General features: G+C 39.5%; 2 protein-coding genes across 32 annotated transcripts in view; one reads left to right on the forward strand and one right to left on the reverse strand.

Annotated features, from left to right (window-relative positions):
• PBRM1 (polybromo 1) overlaps positions 1-15,241 on the forward strand; it is a 55,137-nt gene extending 39,896 nt beyond the window's left edge. For 16 of the 31 annotated variants that reach the window (XM_083603211.1, XM_083603214.1, XM_083603208.1 and 13 more), the window contains exons 27-31: positions 3,096-3,260; positions 7,399-7,545; positions 9,330-9,397; positions 10,194-10,410; positions 11,681-15,241. In XM_083603211.1, coding sequence (XP_083459337.1) covers positions 3,096-3,260; positions 7,399-7,545; positions 9,330-9,397; positions 10,194-10,410; positions 11,681-11,853 — 770 coding nt within the window. In that variant the 3' untranslated portion in view covers positions 11,854-15,241. The remainder of the gene's footprint in view (positions 1-3,095; positions 3,261-7,398; positions 7,546-9,329; positions 9,398-10,193; positions 10,411-11,680) is intronic. The other 15 variants (XM_083603227.1, XM_083603216.1, XM_083603219.1 and 12 more) reach the window with 3 other exon arrangements.
• Positions 14,847-21,364, reverse strand: UQCC5 (ubiquinol-cytochrome c reductase complex assembly factor 5). The gene is made up of 5 exons (XM_083603603.1): positions 21,299-21,364; positions 19,611-19,747; positions 18,870-19,062; positions 16,167-16,718; positions 14,847-16,134 (listed from the first exon to the last, which is right to left on the reverse strand). The coding sequence occupies exons 3-4, from the start codon at positions 19,018-19,020 to the stop codon at positions 16,657-16,659; spliced, it is 213 nt and encodes a 70-aa protein (XP_083459729.1). The 5' UTR covers positions 19,021-19,062; positions 19,611-19,747; positions 21,299-21,364; the 3' UTR covers positions 14,847-16,134; positions 16,167-16,656.
• Positions 21,365-21,677: the final 313 nt, after the last annotated feature.

The raw sequence follows: 21,677 nt of genomic DNA on the forward strand, positions 1-21,677 counted from the left end.
ATTATTAAGCTCTGAAGATGATACTAAGTCATTTTTAAGCAAGTTTGATATTCAGACTAAATGCTGTTAGTCATTGGATCTCACTTTCCTTTACTGTGGACTTGCTGTATCATTTCTTTGTGGAGCTAGAATGATAGATGGTTCCATTTCATTTTCTTTTTTTCAAACTCGTTCCTTCCTACGTGTACTGACACATAGAAATGTGGACACGTTCAGGCAATCATATCTTAGTTTAATAAGCCAAGACATGAACAAGTTGTTTGGCTGTTTCCGCAGTCCTTTTCCACGAATGTGCATGCCAGAAAGTCTCCTTGACTGAAGTTTCACAACATGCTTGTATTGGAAAACTATGTTTAATGGGTTCAGAACAAGCTAGAAGATAATGCCATGGTTCATTTTGAAGCTATTAACCATTGTTTCCCATTTAACCTACAGTGAATGGAATAATTCTTTGTTTGTTCATTCAAACTGCAAAGGAGCTGATATGCACCCATGAGCTTGTTCATACCTCAGTTTATTAAGCTGAGATACAATTTTTTGAGCCACTGCAATGTCTCTGACATTTTTCAAAGCAATAACGTTGAGTTTCTCTTTAAACCATGCCGTTTTGAAGTTCACTCCTATCCATTATGATTATATCCCTTTTTATTTTGCTTGGGACTACACTATGGTATTGACATCCGTGCTAAAGTTTTCTTAAGTATTTCTACTTTGGTCCTTTATAATTTGATTACAAATTTCTGTTCTCAGACTGACATTTTATCAGCCATTTTTGTCAAAAGGCAGATTTTTCTTTCTTTGTAGATGAGGGCATGGATGGAGATAGCAGGCAAAGCAAAGCTGTTTATTTTGTTTTGTATGTTTTGTTTAAATAGATTTATGGACAAAAGGGAAAGTATCTGGTATGAAGCTGCATTAAAAATTAGAAGGAATTTTCTTTCCTTAAGTGCTTTTAATGAGCATCTTAGAATAAACTCATACAGGGTTTATGTACTGAATAAGTGCCATTCAGTAAGCAATGAAAATGGATTTTAATAGAACTTTGAGCTTTAAACCACTACAAATTCAAAACAGAATGTTTAAGCGCTAAACAGTCAAAAGCTGTGCATGACAAACTTCCCTGATAAGCAAAGCAATTAATAAATATGCACAATCAAGAATTTTTTCGACATGAGAAATTAAGGTTCATGTCTTAACATTTCACTGTACCAGTGATTGCAAGGTGAGGTTTGAAGGTTTGGGGGCTGGGTTTGCTAGATTTGACAGTGAAATTCCAAAGCTCAGCTCCTGTGTCTGCTTGGTACTGTTGAATTGCTCTGTCAATATCACAAGTTTTTGTTCTCTTGTCTGCTAGCATCTGACACAAACCATTTAGAATAAAACCATTGCTGAAAGATTGGCTGCTGTTTTGCTGAACGTAGTCCTAATTCAAGTCTCCAGAATTTACATGATAAAATAAATATTAATCCAATGAGTATATATAAAGAACCAATTCATTGTGATGTTTTCTTTTTGAATTTACTATGAATAATCAGAATTCATTTTGATAGTCAAAATGTCTTTTCCATAAATAAAACAGAAGACGATATCGTAACTCTTTGCCTTTTGATCTCTTTTAAGGAATTTGTGTTATGAAATAAATCATATATTGTATGCTTAAAACTTTATACATATGCACACACACAGGAATCTATGACATATCCTTCATTTGTAATCTAGATTGGTCCTTACTAGTAGACATACTACAGTAGACATAATTTGTGTCTACTGCAGTTGCATATCTGTGTGTATTTTCTCTTGTGCTCTTTGATCATGCCTGTAATTTCATGTCCCCCAAATATAAGTCTGGATGCATTATTTCTGTTCCTAAATCAAAGAAGGTGCAAAAAGAATCGTGCTTTTCTTGTTTGTCTACATAAAATATTAATAGTCGGTTGGGCAACTGGGATATATGAAATGCTGTGCTAGGAAACTAGTCTTTTGATGGGACAAATTGTGCAATTGTCTCATTCTTGTTGTTTTCTAACAAAATTTACATTTTTGATCTGGGAAATAACCTGGAAAGGGATGCTGTATTTGTTCGATAGTTTCCCCCAGGAGTTCAGGATATACCATTATGCTTGCCAAGCCTCTTGAGTGTACATTTAGAACAATTCCTTTATAGATGGAAAAAATGCCTTCCAAACAGATTTTCTTACGTTTAGCAAATGTATTGTTCTCATGGTAGCTGAAGAAGCTTGTTTGGAAGAACCAAGATGGGTGGAAAATAGAATTTCCCTCCTCCTAATCACTGGGCTTTATGTTAAAGATGGAGGTAAAAATTGGGAGAATACTGGCCCTATTAAAGTCTTAACTGGATACTTGTTTTGGAGCAGAGCAAATCCGTTGACATGTACTGTACTCTGTAGCTCACCTACTCTGGAACAGGCCCACTGGCATGTACAGAATGAATCTAGACCTAACAGGCTGTGAATTGCAAATGTGGTACGTAGTATCTTATGCCAAGCTGTCATGGCATGCTTATTTGTTAGTGCAGAGCTGCTACTATCTGATGGTACCATTGATGGTGGGACTTTTAAAAAGGTCATCAGCTCTAAAACCGCATAGCTTGGATTCTGAGAACCACCAATGGAAAGTAGTTTGCAGACGGAGACTTTCCCATTCCACCCTCCCCTCCTTTGCGTCCTCCTCGAAAACCTTCACCTGTTTGGGGGCAACTTCCTCCTGTAGCCCCCTGCATCACATTCTGTTCTGATCAGAGGGTCTCCCGACCCTCAACAAAAGCTTTTAGGGGGCACAGAGGACTGCAGGCTGGAGGAAGCCTTGGTTCTCGGGATCCAGGCCCACATTTCGTTGACTCTTTTGAGGCCCTTTCACCGTAGATTCTTTAACCGTCTTTTTGTTGGCAGCCAAACCAAGACAAAATTATGTATTGCATTTTCAAAAATAGCTTGTATTTCCCCACCCACCCACAACTGAAGCCTAAACTTGTTGCCAATGTTGACTAGTCCTTTTTCAGTGATTAGAGAAATTTTTTTTTTGAAATTCTGGGTTACGAAACAGAACTGAAAGTCTAAAATCTAAAACTTTTGCAGAGCGGGCAGCTAAGGTTGCTGAGCAGCAGGAGAGAGAACGAGCAGCACAGCAACAGCAGCAGAATTCCTCCCCCCGGGCAGGCACTCCTGTCGGGGCTCTAATGGGGGTGGTGCCGCCACCAACACCAATGGGGATGCTCAATCCGCAGTTGACACCTGTCGCAGGTAAAAAACAAATAGGGGCTCTGACCATTTTTTTCCCTTCATCCACTTTACCAAACTGCTTCATAACTCTGAACGCTATTCTTGGGTCACTTTATTTGTAGTGAAAAAGAAAAGAAAAAAAACTATTAAACTTTACCTCATAAAACCTTAAGTTCAAAACAAACACAGATGTTTCCCTCACTGGTAGAAGTAGCACCCCTTAACCCTAAGCATGCCGTCTTATCCCGATGAAGTCTCTGCCAGCTCATTCCCTGGTCAGCAAACTTGCTCCTGGTTTGTACTGTTAATTCTGTTTTGTTTCCTCTGAACGCTGCAGAATCTGGACACTTGGGAAAGAGTGGATGGTTTTCTCAGGTGGCACGTCATCAGTAACATTAGACACGTTCCGACTGTGAGAAAATGTAATATGATGCCTTAACGTGAGGGTAAACTTGAGAACTGATTTCATCCATCAGTTGAACTGGCTAGGGTTCTTGGCAGCAGTGTTTAGTGAGAATCGGAAAACATTTATTTATTTCATAAAATGCATATACCGCTTGATTGTAGAAAACCTCAAAGCGGTTTTCTTTTCTTTTGCAGGATTTTGGGTTTGTGTGAATTGAGCAGCAAGCCCTTCCATGCCACACTGCAATCCACTTTCATAACTGTGATATTTCAAAAGCAATTATATTGTTCAGGCATAATGCTGAACCACACAGTTTAGTATTTTGTGCATGAGTGTCAAGCTTATGCTGTCTCCCCTCCTCCTCTTCCTAAGGCATAGCCTTGAGGAGGAGCTGGGAAGCTTTCGTTTCCATCTTAAACTCTAGCTGTTTTTATTAGATAATTTTACATATAGGACTTGATTCTCAAACCATGTAACCTCTAGTTTTGTGTATTCAAATTTGTCAAGGTTCTACCTGTATTAAGCATCCAAGCTTATCTAGTTCTGTAACTGAGCAAAACAGATACAAGAACAGGAATAAATATTTTGCATTAGGGTGTATGTAGATTTGGTTTAGTTTAGGTCTCCATATGTTCTGAATCTGTATTTGAAAATAAATACATTAACTTCACCAGGATCTAAATACAGTGGTACCTCGCAAGACGAAATTAATTCGTTCTGCGAGTTTTTTCGTCTTGCGAATTTTTCGTCTTGCGAAGCACGGATTCCCTGGGTATTAACGGTTTTAAGAAAAAGGAAACAAACTTGCAAGACGTTTTCGTCTTGCGAAGCAAGCCCATAGGGAAATTCGTCTTGCGAAGCAACTCAAAAAACGAAAAACTCGTCTTGCGAGTTTTTCGTCTTAAGAGGCATTCGTCTTGCGAGGTACCACTGTACGTGTTTTCTGAGGCACTCTGCATTTCATTACATGCAAACAAATTGCAAGGCATTTTATTCTGATAATATTTAATGTGGCAGAATTGTCTGTTAATAGGACCTAGCATATAATCTATTAAATTTATTTTTCTTTTAGTATCACCATCTCATTAAAAACCCCAATATTCCATTTTATATCCAGTTTTTCTCACCACGTGATCTTAACTTACACCTCACTTTTATCCAGATCTGTTTATAAACAGCTTTTCTTGAAACACTTAATTTTGTCTGAAGAATATCTTCAAAAATCAGCAACTAATGTAATTCTCTGGGAATAATTGCCACATTTCTGCAGGGTAATGTAATGTAAGTACAGCAAAAAGGGGGAGCAGCTTTGGGACGCACTCAGAGGTTTGAGAGTGGCATTCTGCTCATGAAACAGATCTTTAAGATTTTGGTTCCACTTTCCCTTGCACTCCCCAAAAACCTGTTCCAGAGGATTGAAGGACCCCCTGAAACAGGCTGGGAAATGGTAAGGAGACTGCAAAGGAAAGGAGAATAAGTGGCAGGGAACTATTCGTCTTTAATAGAAAGTTGTCCCACTGATTTACATGATATGATGAATAGTTTGCTAAACATGTTTCACTGCACCTCTTGTTTTCTTGAGTGAAGTTTATCAGTTGAAGAAAGAGCTGGAGCAGCATTTTGTCTAGGAGTGGGCTGTGAGCCAAAGTCCTCATTTGAAATCTCCCATCAACCATGGAAGGATGGGAGAAGGAGGCCACTCCATCTCATCCTCTGCTCACAGCCCCATCCTGCATATACTATCCTACTTACTTGGCTGCTATAAACATTACTGGCACAATGTTTGCAACATGCTTTGAACACTTGAAGTGTGTGATATAAATGCTAAATATAGCTACTAGTATCATTGTAATTGAATGGCAGCCAGTGTTGTTTTCACCTGATCGCTCAACACGGAATCTCAATTTACAGTAGAATGTTTCTAAATAAATAAATTTCACACAGCTTGGTTCTTAGTTTTTAATTTGTTGCTGTGAATTTGATTCGTCACGGCTGCTGAGAATCTAGTCCAAAAATGTTGCATTTTATCTCAGCTCCATTTGTAAAAAAATAAATAAATTCCTTTTCAGTTCAGTTTTTGTTGCATACGTTGTGTAGAGATTGAATATTAAGCCATTTCAAAGTTTTTAGAAAGCAATATGTATTTTTTAATGGTTCACTGAGAAGCCAGACCTCCGCTTTGCTGTCGGGTGGATTGCCAGCACCATTGTAGAAGAAAATCTGTCTCTCTGGTGTTGATTCAAGGAGATGCCCATTCTTTCCTATAACAGGGCAGCAGCATTCCTAGATCTGTAGCTTTTACAGCATAAACCTGTATTTGTGACATATCTCCACTTGGGTTGATATTATTCTTGTTCGTTTTACTAGTTTTATGTTAAATTTTCTTAAGTGAGGTTACACAGGCATAAAATTAGAGCTATTACTTCCAAACTTAACTTTCCTTCAGTAGGTAGGTCTGAATATGTATAAATCATTACCTGAAATTATCCACAATATTGGTTCCAGCCTTGCAAATAATCAAGTGATGCTTGAAAAAGTATTTCTTCACCACCTTTGACCTCATATAGAGCCCCCAAAGCAACTCACAGACATAACTGCCATATTTTTCTCAGAATACCTTCAGTGATTTTCCATTATTCTCCCCCAAAACCCACCAACCCACCCACACATGGCACTGACCTATATCTCTTGGAACTCTTCTCCATCAATCCTTATTTTCTTCTCTCTCCATAATATCTCAGAATACTTCTTTCAGTCACCTTCATTGTCCCCCTCGCCCAACAATCCCCATTTTTTCCAGTCAAAGACAACCCCCACATTTCCCTCATTAACCACCCACCAACATTTATCTCTCATATTACCTCTTATTCTACCTCCTATCTCTTCCCTTTCCCAATTTTCTATGTTGAAGACCCTACATATACCCCCCCCCCGTTAACTCTCCTTGATTATTCTAAAGGCACCCGAACACAGCAATCCTTACTTTCTTGCCTTCTGTTCAGTACAATACATGATTCCTTGTTTACATTGCTATAGTATGCTAAAATTAACATGCCTTGAAGGTGAAGAATTGTACTGTGCAATACATTGCTTTTTATAGTTACCAGTAGTGTAACTTGCAGCAATATATAAGCTATGTGAGCACTTAAGATGATTGTGCAGTGAATATTCCCTGATGAAAACGTCCATGAAGTTTTTTCTGTCATGGCACATGAAAGATAAGGTCTCTCTCTCTCTAATATACCTTCTGTTTTAGTAGTCTTTTGGCCTTAATGAAGGTGAGAGATGGGAAGCAGCTCAATCTATGCAGTATTGTTAAATTAATTTCCCATATGTGTAAGTGGTTAACATCCTGTGTAAGTGAAAAAGCCATAAACAACCTGAATGCCTGGTATACATACATCTTCTGTTAAGCTACATTGCTGTCCCATGAATTTTTGAATGTGCATGTCGCAATGTGATATATACTTTCGTATGACTGACAAAACATTTTGCATTTGCTTGTAATAATAACCACTTAATGATTCTAAATGCTCAGTTGGTTTCCTCCTGAAGAAAATGCCAAAAGGCTAGATACTAATCTGTTCCGAATACGGTATCTGGCACTGTAACAATGTTCATTTTTGCAAGGTACTAATTGTAGTGTTGTATGGCAGTACCGAAGGTGCATATATGTGGGTAGTGCATGTAATTATTATTTTGATCATTTTGCATGTCATTGATGCATGTTTGAAATTTGTTGTGTCCTCCAAGGCATGCTAGGTGGCTATCCACCAGGGCTGCCAACTTTACAGGGCCCAGTTGATGGCATTATTAACATGGGCAGCATGCCGCCACTTCACCCTGGGGTGCCTCCACCCCACCAACTTCCACCAGGCATGCCAGGCATCCCACCACCGGGTAAGAATGACCTCATTCACTCATTATCTCGCCTCTCTGTTCTCACCCCATTTAACCAGTTGCCGTGGGAAATGTTTGCAGCTTGTGCATTTGTAGCTTAACTGCTTGACTCCTGTCGAATGCTCCAGGTATGTCTAGCTCTCTAGATGTGCAAGGTGCATTGAGAAATATACAAAGTATATTTGCCAAACATCTGGGCATGTATGATACATGTTGGCAGAGCAACAAATGTGACTGATCCAGCAGCAAAGGAGTTGACCATGGAAATACCCTTGTATTTTTAGCATGAGTTTTTTTTAAAAAGTGTCAAATAGATCTGGCTTGAACGGTTACATAGAGTATTGAAGACACATAATCCCTAGTCCTTCTGAAACTGTTGAAGGTGATGTTGTTTGTTGAACCGGACAATTTCACTACCAGACATGGATCTTAAACCAGTATACTGTTAGTTTTTTATTTCTTTGTGCACCATTAGTTCAAATAGACACATCCTGATTTCAAACAACTTCATTTAACAGCAAATCATTTTTAAAAAAATGAAACCCTGTAGCCTGATTTTTAAACAAAGCAAACTGAAGCTTCAGCCAAGGGGAATATTAGTGTCTGGAGAGGTTGAAATGTGGGTACAGGCTTGTTCTTTAACATACAGTTCATCCAGGTTTGATAAATACTTAAAAGTAAATGTTCTCTTGTGATGTGGATCAATATTTATCCAAAACCATGAATGAAACATTAACTAAGAGAAATAGACATTTTGTTTCCAATTATTAAACTTCTATTTATAGGGAGACAGGGGCTGTTATGGAACCCTTGTTCATTGCCCCCTTCTCCTTTTTGCTGCTGCAAATTTTTCTTTCACTTTTACATGGTATATCATACTCCTTTTCTGCATGCAGTGGATAAGCTCAGCTGTTAATCTGTGGGCAAAAACTAATGTGATTTGCCTGCTTTATTTCTAAGTATGTATTTCACAGTAGTGTTCCCCTAAAATCTGTGAACATGAATAATTGCCTTTACGATCCCTTTTTTTCTTCAAGCCTGCTAGGGTATACACTTAACATCCAGCAATCAAGAATTTGAGGATTTGCAGTGAGAAATAAACTATAGCTTTGGAATATAGATGTGTGCCATAGTTTCTTTATGGCTTGTCGTGCTGTTGAACTTTGAACAGCCATAAATTGCTCGTGGATGTTCACTATCATTGCCAGGTTTCTCTATTTTAAAAACACTTTGTCTCCTTAGCTGCAGAAACAGTGTTACTATGATTATCATGGATGTATTAATCGCCTTCTAAGCAACCATCTCAAGGCTATTTGCACGTAAAAGATTTTTAAAAATAGTTAAAAGCACAAAACGAGATACATTTAAAAGCAATACTAAAACCCCAACAAAGTAGACCCATTTATTCAACAAGGAAAGCCTGTCATTGTCGGATAGAAATGACTGCATATCTGATCAAAATTCCAAACTGTATCCTTATAATCCCCAGGAAGGCTAGTTCTGAATAAATTGTAAACATGAAGAAACAGCCACCAGCACAATAAGCTATCATGCCTGCACAACTTCACTAGTTCATTTGTGATGTAGCAGCCGTCTTTGAGAGGTTATTCTCAGAGCCTACAGAAGAGATTATTACTAGATGAAATAATTTTGGATGGAAGCCCCCCAAACACCACAAACTGTCAGTCAACACAAGTTACTACTTCTAATAAGAATACTTAGGGGATCATATTTTAATACCTGTAATACTCTTTTTTCTTTTTCTTTTACATTTTGAAATACAGGTGTTATAGGTCAGAGCGTTTCCTCCATGGTAGGAGCCCCCTCAGCAGGAAGTCCTTTTGGACAGCAGGTAAGTGATTTAGATAGGCATAGGAAAATCCTATAAATCATACTCTCAAAGGGTTTGTTTTTTAATAAATTGACCTCCCACAACCTAGTGAGTTTATTGCTCCTCTTATTTTCTGATACTGCTTCCTTACTACATCTGGCATGTGATTTAATGATGTAGGAGTTAGAGGATATAAACTATCCCCTCAGATAGTAAAAGCTAAGTAAGGCAACAGGTGCTGGTGAGGGAGAATAGGTGGGAGGACAGCATCCTTCTCCAGCCCTCCAAATACTTTGCACTACAACCAGTGTTAAGGGATTATAGGAGTTTTGGTTCAAAGCATATGGAAGACACCACATTGGGGAAAGCTGCTCCAAACAATTCCTTGTTTTCTTTCATGACTATTGATTTCTTGCCCTGCTTTCTTCCTTTTGCTCTCAATACCATTCCCTGTAATCTTCGCCAAAAATCAATAAGTAAGATTCCAGATAGCCAAACAGTTAAAACTATGATATGTATGAATGTGTTGTGCATGGAAGTGAAATTTGTTTTGTGGAGATTTCAGACTGTCTTGATATAACAACGTGAAACAGGTTTTGTTTAGATTTATTTTTTTGGCACAGGCACATTTCTCACCACACCTGAGGGTAATCGTTATTCCCTTAAGGATGTTTCAGATGCTTTTGCTGTTATACCCTTTCCTTTCACGGAACCATCTATAGAAACACAGTGTTCGCCACTTATCTTTGGTTCAATGAGATACTACAGTCGTCAGGCTATGTTTGACCTTTTAAGATATTGTTCTTTACTATTCCAGATGGGTATCCTTGGTCCACCAGGTCAGCAGGCCCCACCTCCCTATCCTGGACAAAATCCAGCAGCCCAGCAAGTTATGCAGCAGCCAACAACTCCTATGTTTGTCTCCCCTCCACCAAAGACGCAAAGACTTCTTCATTCTGAGGCTTATCTGAAATACATTGAGGGTCTAAGTGCTGATTCGAGTAGTATTAGCAAGTGGGACCATACCCTTTCAGGTAAGTCTACTTGCAGTAAACACAGAGACCCTAGAAAAAATTTTTTTTTGAGGCTGGCCTTTTAATTCTACCATTACTGTACAGTACTATACTGTATGAGTGGCTTGCCCAGTGTGGCGGAGCTGTAGCTGCCATTTACTGGGAGGAGGGACAAAGTGGATATAAGATTGGGGGTGCTGGATTGTCTTTGCTGGTGTGCTGTGCAGCCCCAACCTGTGCTTGTGCCTCCCCATGCCTTAAAGTGGAAGTAGCATATCTGTGTATAAAGCCCTTCATCCATCATTCCCAACCATTGGTCATGTTGACTGATATCACCAACTCTCCTTTCTCCGGCTTTTAAAACAGCTGAAATGAGAATGTTTTATGCGTTCAGAAATCTGCACTCCTCCATGAGATGGGAGTTCTATAATTGTGGAGCGTCTATTGTAAGCCTGTTTCAGCAAATGCTGTATAGTAAGTCCACAGGGAGGGGGAAGACAGCTCCTTCACCCCTGTTGGTAGTCACTAATGCAGATAAGTTATTCACAGTGCCTTTTAGCAATCTGTTGAAATCACTAAGGAGGTTCACTATTACCCTGCACAAGGGCTTCCGCTTATAAAATGGAGCTTCTCCCCACTCTCCTCTTACCACACGCTCCCCGAAATTAACTTACAGTGGGGCAGGAGAATCCCAGAATATTGCAAGGGGGGCGGTGTTGAATTCAGTGCAATGTTGAATTCCACCCATTGCTTTTAACCCTTTGTATGAATATTTGAATACAGTGGACCCTCCAGATACGAATTAAATTCGTTCCAGGGGTCCGTCCGCAAGCCGAAAAGTCCGTAGGCAAAGGCACTGCTTCTGCACATGCATGCAGTGCGATTGAGCGCTTCTGTGCACGCCTGTGTGGCGAAACCCAGAAGTATACACTTATGGGTCTGCCTTGTTCGTAACCCGAAAGATACATATCCAGAGCGGGACATAACTAGAGGGTCCACTGTATTAGTTTTTATTTCAGTTTATGGATTTATCTGAAATTTCATGTAGTTGGGCTGTTAAGTGATTATTTAAAAAACTGATCAGAAGTGTGCATGTTTTTTTCAGCAGAAAGTTTTTAAAAGTTTCTATCAGCTAGCTCTGTCAAATCCTTTTGATTTCTGTGATTTCGTGTTCATAATTGAGTGCGTTCTCCCGCTGAAGTCCATGGTGTGGATTTTACTTATGAACTTTATTCCATTCATATTGTCAAGCTGTACAGAAATGTAACTGAATGCCCTTTTCCTTCTTCAGCACGAAGACGTGATGTCCATCTCTCAAAAGAACAAGAGAGCCGTCTTCCTACACACTGGTTGAAAAGCAAAGGGGCCCACACAACAATGGCAGATGCCTTATGGCGCCTTCGAGACTTGATGCTGAGAGATACTCTTAATATCCGTCAAGCATACAACATAGAAAATGTTTAATCCTCTTTCGATACCAACATATAAAATTTTTGTGGAACAATAGCTGTTTTAGTTATTGGTGGGGGAGGGCAAACTGGTTTTATTGCATCTTACTGTACATTGCAAGATTGTTTTTTTATATAAGGACACTTTTAATAAGCATATTTCACTTTTTGTTATATTATGTTGACTTTTTTAAAAAATATACAGACTTGTGCATATGGTTCTTTAACTTGGAAGATGATCTCACACTTTTGTTATAAATGCAAAATAAGGTTACATCATTTGGCCTTACACAGAGGTTCTCATGCCGCCTTCTTTTTTTTTTTTAAGCAGCAAGAGTGTGTAGCGAAGAGAAATGTGAAGTTAATCCCAGTTTGCATTTTGGCAGCATGAGCATCCATGTGCTTGTGTGGTAGTGACTTTTGGCAGATACATCACAAGAACGTAAAGCCTTCCTTTAAATAAAGCTACTAGGGTAGGGAGAAGATGGAATCAACTTGGTAAATGTAAGGCCTTTTTTATTTGTTCCCAGAACTTGATAAAAGGAAATAAGCAAGACTGTATCTTTTGATTGGACCACCTTTTGTTGGCACATATAAGTTCAAAGTGGGGCTTGTATTGATGAGTCTGCTTTAAGAGATCTGCAGACATGAAGGCCTGCATGTGATGCCAGTAGACATTGGCCTGATGAGTGTGTGCTACCTAATTTATTTCTCCAGGATGAGACCTGTGCTCATCACCACCAGCACCACCTCCTTGGGGAAATACTTGAGTAAGCTTAAGTATAAAGGGGGAGGGATTTCTACTTTGCTGTCCTAATATGAAGGATGCATAATATCTTTGAATTCTCAGATCAGAACATTTATACATGTGTATTTTTAAAGGTGCAAAGCTTTAGTTTCCAAGACCTTCACTTCGAAATCAGAATTGGGTGTTTTGTTTCTTGTAGTTTAAGGTTCCCACTGCAAATTTAATGCAGTTTATAACTGATATTGGAAGGTAAGTAACAGAGCATGCAAAATGAGCATATGTATTTTAACAGCTTAAAATAAGTGCTCTATTCAGGACTTGGTATTTTGACACTTTTATCTGATGAAACATCAGTCCTACTGTTGATAATTTTTATATGCATAGTCCTAGCTGTACAGCACTGCTTATAAGCCCAACACAGCAGATCATCATATGTAGGAATTTGTGTCCTGAGCCTGCATAAATTTATTTAGAAAGTTAATCTAATTTTTGTTCCCCCAGTTATAGGACAATACAGCATTTGTCTTTACTAGTAACAGCAGTTACAAAGCAGAGAGCTCCTTAAGGCATGTAAAAAGTCCTAGGTGAAACCAGTTGGGAGTTGTTAGTTGTGTAGTTCTGTTTTGTTGTCTGAGGGCCAGACTACCAATGGCATTAATTGCATAGCCTGCTTTTCACTGCACACTTTTTCTTCCATAAAACAGGGTGCGGGGGCAGGCGTAGTGAATTCAAGAGCTTTTTCTCCAGTGCAAATTGTAGGCATGGGCCCCTCAAATCAAGGGTAGAACCCTGTCCCCGCTACTAGTCATTTTTCAGAGAAGTTGGCACATAAACTCTGATAAACATCATGTGTAATAGTATAGCCCCGACACTAGGATTTTCTAGTTCAACAGCCTTCCTTGTTTGGATGACATCCATCATAGAACAAGGGAGCATCCACTTGTACAAAGAGGACAACCTCCTTCATGTGCATCCCCAAAATATGCTCCATAGGGTTGGGGGACTGTAGGGGAAGGATGGAGCCCTGTTGCAAAGATGGGCTGCCACAATTAGATCTCCCTCTTCACCTTTAAAGTTAGATTTATAAGTTTAGAAAAAACAGCTTTGAATGTTGACAAGTAATGGAATGCTTATCAAGAATGGATTCAAAGAAATAATTCAGGAGGCCACCACCTGACAAAGCTTGCACAAGTATCAGTTAGGAGGCACGTTAGAAGTCATGTTTAATTACGAGGTTGATTTTAACAAAGAATTGTTGCCATGTTGGCTTCAGAGAATGAGTGGTTCACCAGGATAAGTAACTGTCTTATTGGACCAACTTTAGTTCACTCAATGAAAATTACATTCCATTACCTATTTTAACACACATCCAGAAAAATGTATATTTAGTTGATGTTTCTGGATCTGTTTCAGTGATACAATGCATTATGAAGATGACAGCAAGTAGCCTGTGAAAAATATACTATTAAAGTTTTGGTTCTTCAGATGAGATACTAATGCAAAATACAATAATATTACAGAGATTTTTGTATCCTTATCATTATATCATATGTGGCACACATCTTAGTATATGGCCTTTGCAATTTTTAAAAACCTCACAGATCTCTGCATGCACCCAGGAGTTTTCCTTGGGTGACTTAGCTGCCAATGCCAAATCAGCTCAGCACTGGGAGCTACTGAGGCGAGTGCATGGGTGCTCTTCTGGATCGTGGCCAGTGTGTTTGAAATTACCTCTCACATTTCAGTTTCAATGTCAAAAGGAGGCAGCAAGTCCTAGATCTTTAGTACTTGGAAACACCATAGACTTTTACTAATACAATCACTTTTTGTTTTAGGTATTGCAAAAACTACACCAAAGAACCTGGAATTTATTTATTTTTATTTATTTAAAAAATAAACAGGATGAGACACCCTTTGAATGCTGTATAATTCAGGAGGATCAGTGTTGAATAATATGCAGCATTGTCTTTCCCATACATTTAAGAGGGCAGCTTCACTATTTCTAATAACCCAGGAGTAAACAATTAGAACTGTAAATGAGGCCTTTGCCTTTTCTATGGCAGTGCAGAGCACTCCTCCTAGACCATTAGGCTGGCCCTAATTATTTTAAATTTAATTTATTCCAAAATCATGTCTCTCTTTACTGGGGGCATTTCAGTAACATGTAGGATTAAAGTTTGATGGCTACAATCCAGTATTGCACAACCAGCTAACTAAATTTTTCTAACTATAAATTGTTGAGAAGGAGAGCAAACCATGTCTTTACCATTTGAACCCATTATTTGTTTTTTTTCTACAGCCATGCACTGTATTAGAATAAAAGGACATTGAATATTCAAATAAGAGTATGGGAAATGGTTGGCTTGAGTGGAAAACATGTTTCAGTGAACCAGTTTGGAAGTGATCAGCAGTTCATCTCCTATTCCCTATTCCCCACTCTTCCCTTAGAGCAAATGTGTTTATGTAATAATTCAAGTTGATGTTTTATAATATACTTTTCAGCATATATGCTTTTTGGACCTGGTTAATCCATGCCTCATTTTTTACTCCTGGTTGTATACTCCATTGAGTAAAGTGATAACTAGTCAATGTGCATGTACTATCAGTTTGTCTGAGGCTTTTTAATTTGAATAAAAATAGCTTGCAGTTTGGATTAGCCAGGTTTGATGTCTTATTCTTAGTTTTCCTGGAAATCTAGACGTGTCGTATAAAGAAACCACAGGGATAAGCAAGCTATACATACTGTCAGTTCCCCCAAAAAGCAATCCTAGGATAATATGAAACAATCTGAACTGTCCTAATATAGAACTGTATCAAATCAATACACAGATCCACTGGATCTCAGGTGTATGATGGTGGTCACACATTTTGCCTCTCTGGAAAATCACTGTTGAATTCACTTAACGCTTAATTCCTACGTACATGTACGGCTTATATAGTATGTGACCTATAGAAGGAATGTTAAATGTCCTTAATTTCATCAATCTACTTGTACCATAATCAATACCAGCAAAGTGCACTCTACATCTCAAAACATTATTTTTACAAATTATAGGATAGAGCACACCTGGTATCATAGAGCTATATAAGCAACAGGAACATTTTTCAGTGTTCTCCCCATTTTGAGGAGTGTAATTCCTCTGAAGCTGAATTATATGCACCCGTGTATTCATGCATTAGGACTTTGATGTGAGTAACGCGTAAGTTTATACAGGCTTGAGGTCTATTTCTTGGGGCATATTGTGGTTAACTTAGGTTAAATTACCCCCAAAAGTAATTTGTCCTAAATACCAAAGACTATACAATTTCAAACCCTTAAAGCAGGTGTGGCTAATGTTCAGGCTGCGTCCAGTTCCAAGAGACTGGGGATGGGGGGTGCATGACACTGACACACACACACACACATTTTATTATTTAAATAATAAAGCCACTTCTATACTTGGCCATGACATGCAGCCCTCTGAAGACTGACCCTGGATCAATGTGGTCGTTGGCTCAAGAAACATTAGCCAACCCTGCAAAGGCTAATAATAGATGAACCACTCACTGCTTCCCTTGATTCAGCAGCTGTTTAGAGCGACTGGAACAAGCTGAAAAGGGGGAAATGTACTAAAGCTTTCCAGAGCAAAGCTTCCAGAATTCTTTGCGGCCACGCATGGACAAGGCTCATGATTGCTTGCTACATCTGAACCAGCCCAGTGTCATGCCAAACAGGTTCCCTAAAATGAAAGGAGAAGCAGTACTACAAGTTGTATTTGTGGAAGAGTTTATAAAAACAGGTGATTAATCAATAAACCAATGATGAAATGTTTTAGATGTATAATTAATTACAGCTTCTGAAATAAATATAAGTATTGTAACCGGTCTTTACTGTTCAGTTCCTGGGTAGCTGTGACTACAATAAGACAACTACAGCATCTTTTTCCAGCAACCTGGGTAGCAAAAACTTCATGGGACTCGAAACAGTCATCGTTCAGTCTGAACACTTGTAATTTTCTTAATTTAGATGTGAAAGGCAAGTAGGATTTAGAAGTTCAGATTTCACTTCATCTAAATTATTCAGCGTCAAAGTCATCTTCCTTCCAAATTTTGTTCATGCTGTCTCTCAGACCTTTTTCTACGGTAAACGTCATCTGTAAAATATTTATTTCTCAAAATACTGTGGTGGAAACATCCTTTAAATGCATCTTACATTTATTACGTCACTTCATTAGACAGCTATCCCCCCCCCGCCCCCCGCAATGTAAACAATCAACTGATTGGGCTGATTCATGCCAAACCAGATCACAGCACCAAATATCATATTTTGAAGAATATACCATGGCAACGAGTGATTTATAGAAGCAAAGCTCGTTAGAACAAGGATGGGGAATGTGATCTCACCAAAGCACTGGATCTAGAACTGACCCACCAGTAGACCCTATTTAATAGGCGAGTGGGACCATCCACTTATCAATCACCTGATATATATGTGGTGAATCAAAGTTTAAGCTGTGGCAGAAGTGTTAGGCTTATCTCTGATCTTAATATTTTTTGTCCCACAGCACTAAGATTGGAGATAAGCCTCTCCCACTGCCTTTCACTACCAAGCAGCAAGTAGAGGCACATCTCCTAGTGCAGTAGGACAAGAGAACCAAGAGAGGAGACGAGCCTCTGCTTGTTCTTTGATGGTAAAAGACAGTAGAGTCTTATTTATCTCTGATCTTGTGCTGTAATTCCACAGCACTGTGATCAGAACGTCTGCCTGCTCTGGCAGTTTACTGTCAAAGAGCAGGCAGAGGCTTATCTGATCTTAGCACTAACCTTCAAAGACTACAGAGAAGAGATCCCTCATCTCCAAGGTTAGATCAAAGATAACAGATCCAGCCATGTTCCAATTCAGAATACCAGAAATTATATAACCAGGCATCATAAAACAGGTGAATATGGTTTAACCAAAATAGCCTCATGGGAGAAACTAGCCAGGCTACTGCTGACTTAAGTCTGCTACCTATTTCATGAGATGATACTGCTGGTATTTACCCGTGAAGGGTTGCTTTTCATGCATGTAAGATGACAGCCAATGGTTGACAGAAGAAATTGATGTTCAAATCAAAGTCTTCTGGCACTCTAAGGCATCCATTGCCAGTTTAATTATTACAAGCCTAGCAAAGTGGAATAAGCCAAAGGCAGAACAGTGACAGAAAAGTATAAGACATAACACTCCCTGCCAAAAGAACTGAGAAGTGTGAAGATATGGAACAAAAATTAAATAACAAGTAGTTTGAGAGAGGCGGACCCCATAGCCAACAAGAATGAGGCCCTGATGTCGTCTTACATGCACAAAAAAGGATGTATCACAGGTTAAGTATCAATGGACTGCTTAAAGAGACTGTAGACCAAATCGTATTCAGGGCAGGGAAATAGGTGTGTAATAAACAAGAGGGTCCTCTCTTAATTGATTTTTAACTTCTTCATCAGACTATAGAGGAAGGTAGATTGAGAGAAAGGCAGGCAAAGATGGCTGAGGGGAGGGGAGGGAAGGGCAGGTGGCTTTGGGGGTGGGAGAGAAGGAAGGAGACGGAGAACTTCAGGGTGGCAAAGCACGGAAAAAGTCAGAGAAAAACAATTGCCAGCAGCACAGAAGGGACAACAAGGGCCCCACAAATAGCCACACACCAAGAACAGAGAAAAAAATGAAAGAAAGACTGCCCTGAACAAACAATATGAGGCAGGGAGTGAAGTGACAACTGAGGCAGAAAAATAAAACTGGCTATGGATGCCTCAGAGCACAGTTCTTCAACTGGTCCAAGCCTGATCCAAGGTGGGTCACAACAGGAGCACTATCACCATGGAAGTATGGGGACCCATTTCTTAATCTTTTACCACAAATACATGTTTGGGTTAAAAATGGGTCCTGGATCTGAAAAGGTTGAAGATAGCTGCCTTAGCATGCCAAAATTATCTTTGATATGAGCAGTGATTCCCACTGTCAACCATCTGGGGCAACTGCATCCCATTAAAGAGTTCTGAGACCTTTGATACCATTAGCCATAAAGTCTTAAGTTACCCATATTGTGGTTACCTATTTGAGATCATATTGGGCTATTTCTCCATTTAATAAAAACTGAACATAAAGCAAAGCAAATCTTCAGGTATGATTATTCAAGCAATTATGGACTTATTTTAGAGGTAGTAATGGGTTACACAAACTAGGAAATATCTGTTAAGTCTAGGCTTTTAACAATGACTGTAGATATATCTGCTAAGAGAAAAATACTAGATAACTTTATGAAAATACTTACAAAAAGTCTCTTTCCCAATTCGGACTCTGATCATAAACCATTCCATAGCACCTCCAAGGATAAAAAAGAAAGGGAGAAATCTATATACTCCAAAGCGTTGCTTTCCAGGTACCATGTTCAAGAGTAGTTTTATTTTATGTTTGACAAGCATTTTACATAGGAACTTATAATCCTTGCAAGGGAGTGGTTGATCCTAGAAAATGTAAAAAATTGATAAGATTGATTAATAAACCTATATGGAGAGTAGCTAATGAAACCAGCTGGGTTTCATATCTTTCTTGTACAGTACACACAACTTGACCCTGTGCAATAAACATTCAAAACTCAAATGATAAAGAGCTATGCAGACTGATCTATGCATGCTTTCTCATTAGTAAATTCCACTTAATTGGCAGTTATTCCTAGGACAGTGTGCATATGAATATATTCTTGAATTTATATGCATTCTATCATTTTCACATTCATTTATAGAATGACTCATATATAGCACTATGACAGTATTTTAATCCACACAAGGTTTTCAGCTTCCAGATGAAATGATCCCCCCTCTCCTCCCCTATGCACTAATATGAGGGTTCTCCTGAATTACTCACCAAAAAACCCTGGAAACCACTTTCCCAAGAGTAGAACATAATTATGCTTCTGTTAACATTTATTTAGCACTACCTGTCAGGTATATTTTACAGTTTGAAATGCAAGGACCCCTAACAATAATTAACAGAATAAATTTAGCACACTGACCTTGCAACTTTCTATTTGTGTTTCTATGTCTGGGATGCAACCTAGTCAGGTTCACGTCAACAAGTGAGAAATAAAGACTCCACTGCAATATCAAACCATTTCTGCAGCATTCAGTGTATAAACAGAATCTTCAGCATCTAACCACACACAAGGAAAAGAGAAATACTGAGAAGTAAAAACAAGAGCCAAGCTTTGACATGAAACTTGCAAAAGTTCATTAAAGTTAACAGAGCTTCTGTGTGAATATTTAGCTCCATTTGTTTTACTGAATAATGAAAAAAAATCACCCAGTACTCTGACTGGTAAATAAATGCCAGTTTTCTTGTTTATCGCTTTGCTAACATGTAAAAAGTTTTGCATAGTAGTATAGTATAGTAGTATACATATTTAACATACTTAAGAATAAGTACAGTATTCATTCTTATTCATAGGGAGCTCAGTGGAAAAAATATGGAAAACCACTGCAAGTTTTACTTTCAATGGGACTTATTTCAGAGTAAACATGCATAGGATCAGGAGGGCTATTAATTAAATCTGATTAAAACTTTCAGTCCTATATTTTACATTTGCCATTTTCTCCAGGTGTCCCTAAGTATATTTGGAACATTACCTATTTTCTTGTACCTGCCCCTTGTAAGTCACTGCCCCTATTGGCTGTTGGAGCAGGCTACCGATCCCTGTTTTATACAGATTGTATATTTGAGGTACCTGCAGAATTTTATAGTGTGTATCAGTCAATAGGCCCAGTAGACCCTTCATGAAACTTAATCACTACTTCAGCCTACTATTTACAGCTGCTTTCTCTTTGCATTTAAGACAAATAGCTACCTATTCTCAACAAACATGCAACTAGATGCTTGTTTATCAGGTGGCCCTGTTCCTGGAGGAAAAAAGGGGTAAATTAATACCTTAGTCATGACTCGTTTTAGTCTTGTTTTCAGTTAGTCTGTTAGCCCATCTAGTCCTTCATCCAGGACAGGATGGAAGCTGGGCATAAACACAGCAGCATTTCCTCCTTTTGAAATTCCCAGTAACTAGTATTCAGAGGCTATCAATTTCCAATAACCATCGTGACTAGCAGCCTTTCCCTCCATGAATTTTGTCTAAACCCAGGACCAGCCCATGCATGAGACAAGGCGAGGCGACTGCCTCAGGTGGAAAGATCCATAGGGGCAGCAGACTCCCTTGTTATCTTTATGCCCGCACCGTTCCTAATGTAGCTCTTCACCCACTCCTTCTTCCCTGGCGGGGAGGAAGGGGGCCGCCAATTAGTGGTTTGCCTCAGGCGGCAAAATGTCTTGGGCGGACCCTGTCCAAGCCGCCCACTGTTTCATCTTGCAGTACAAGACTCCACAGCTTAACTATTAAGCTTCCTTAGGTGACCCTTAGTTTCCGCACTATGAGAACGGGCGGGTGACTTTCTCCGCAAGATGCATCATTTTATTCACCTCTTAGCCCTATGTTCCACCACCACCACCCGCGTCTTTTATTCGCCACTCCATTGACACCTTCCAGTCTCTTGTGGGCCCGAGTTTGGAGCGCTTATTGCAGCAGCTCCTCCACCCCCACCACCCCACCCCTCGCAGGTTCAACGGTCATAACGGCAAATACCCCCACTCTGCGTTTTCGAATTCACCCAATCACTGAGCCGCCCTGAAGACTCTGCCGCAGGCGCGGCAGGCCCTCACCTTGGAGCCTAAAGAGCAGACCTGTGCGAGGCGGCAGACTTACCCCTTGTGGGCAAGAGACGACGGAAGAGGAAAATTCGCTCCGCCTGCTCCTGACGCGCTAAGGGGAATAGCCGGATCCCATTGGCTCGCTGCGCTAGAGGGCGTGGCTTGCGGAACAGATGAGGAATAGGCGGGAGGAGATGGGTTTTTTGCTCTCGCTGAAGAAGTCGAGCGCTAATGGTGGGCCCGAGAGCGCAAGGGAGCAAGGTGGCAGCTAGCTCCTAGCGATATTAAAGGCACCCTGGGTTCAGTGGGAGTACTCCCGAGTAAGGGGCACAGGATTTCAGGTCTCCGCCATAAGCTTCCAGGTGTCCCCTTGTTGCTTTTCTCTAAACTA

Source organism: Podarcis filfolensis, assembly GCF_964270895.1.
Source record: "Podarcis filfolensis genome assembly, chromosome: 2".
In the NCBI taxonomy this organism is placed as follows: Eukaryota; Metazoa; Chordata; class Lepidosauria; order Squamata; family Lacertidae; genus Podarcis; species Podarcis filfolensis.

Coding starts and splice junctions, on each gene's coding strand:
- UQCC5 (XM_083603603.1), bottom strand. CDS start 19,020: ATGCTTGTCAAACATAAAATAAAACTACTCTTGAACATGGTACCTGGA. Junction 16,719..18,869: donor AATTGGGAAAGAGACTTTTT/GTAAGTATTTTC, acceptor AATATTTTACAG/ATGACGTTTACCGTAGAAAA.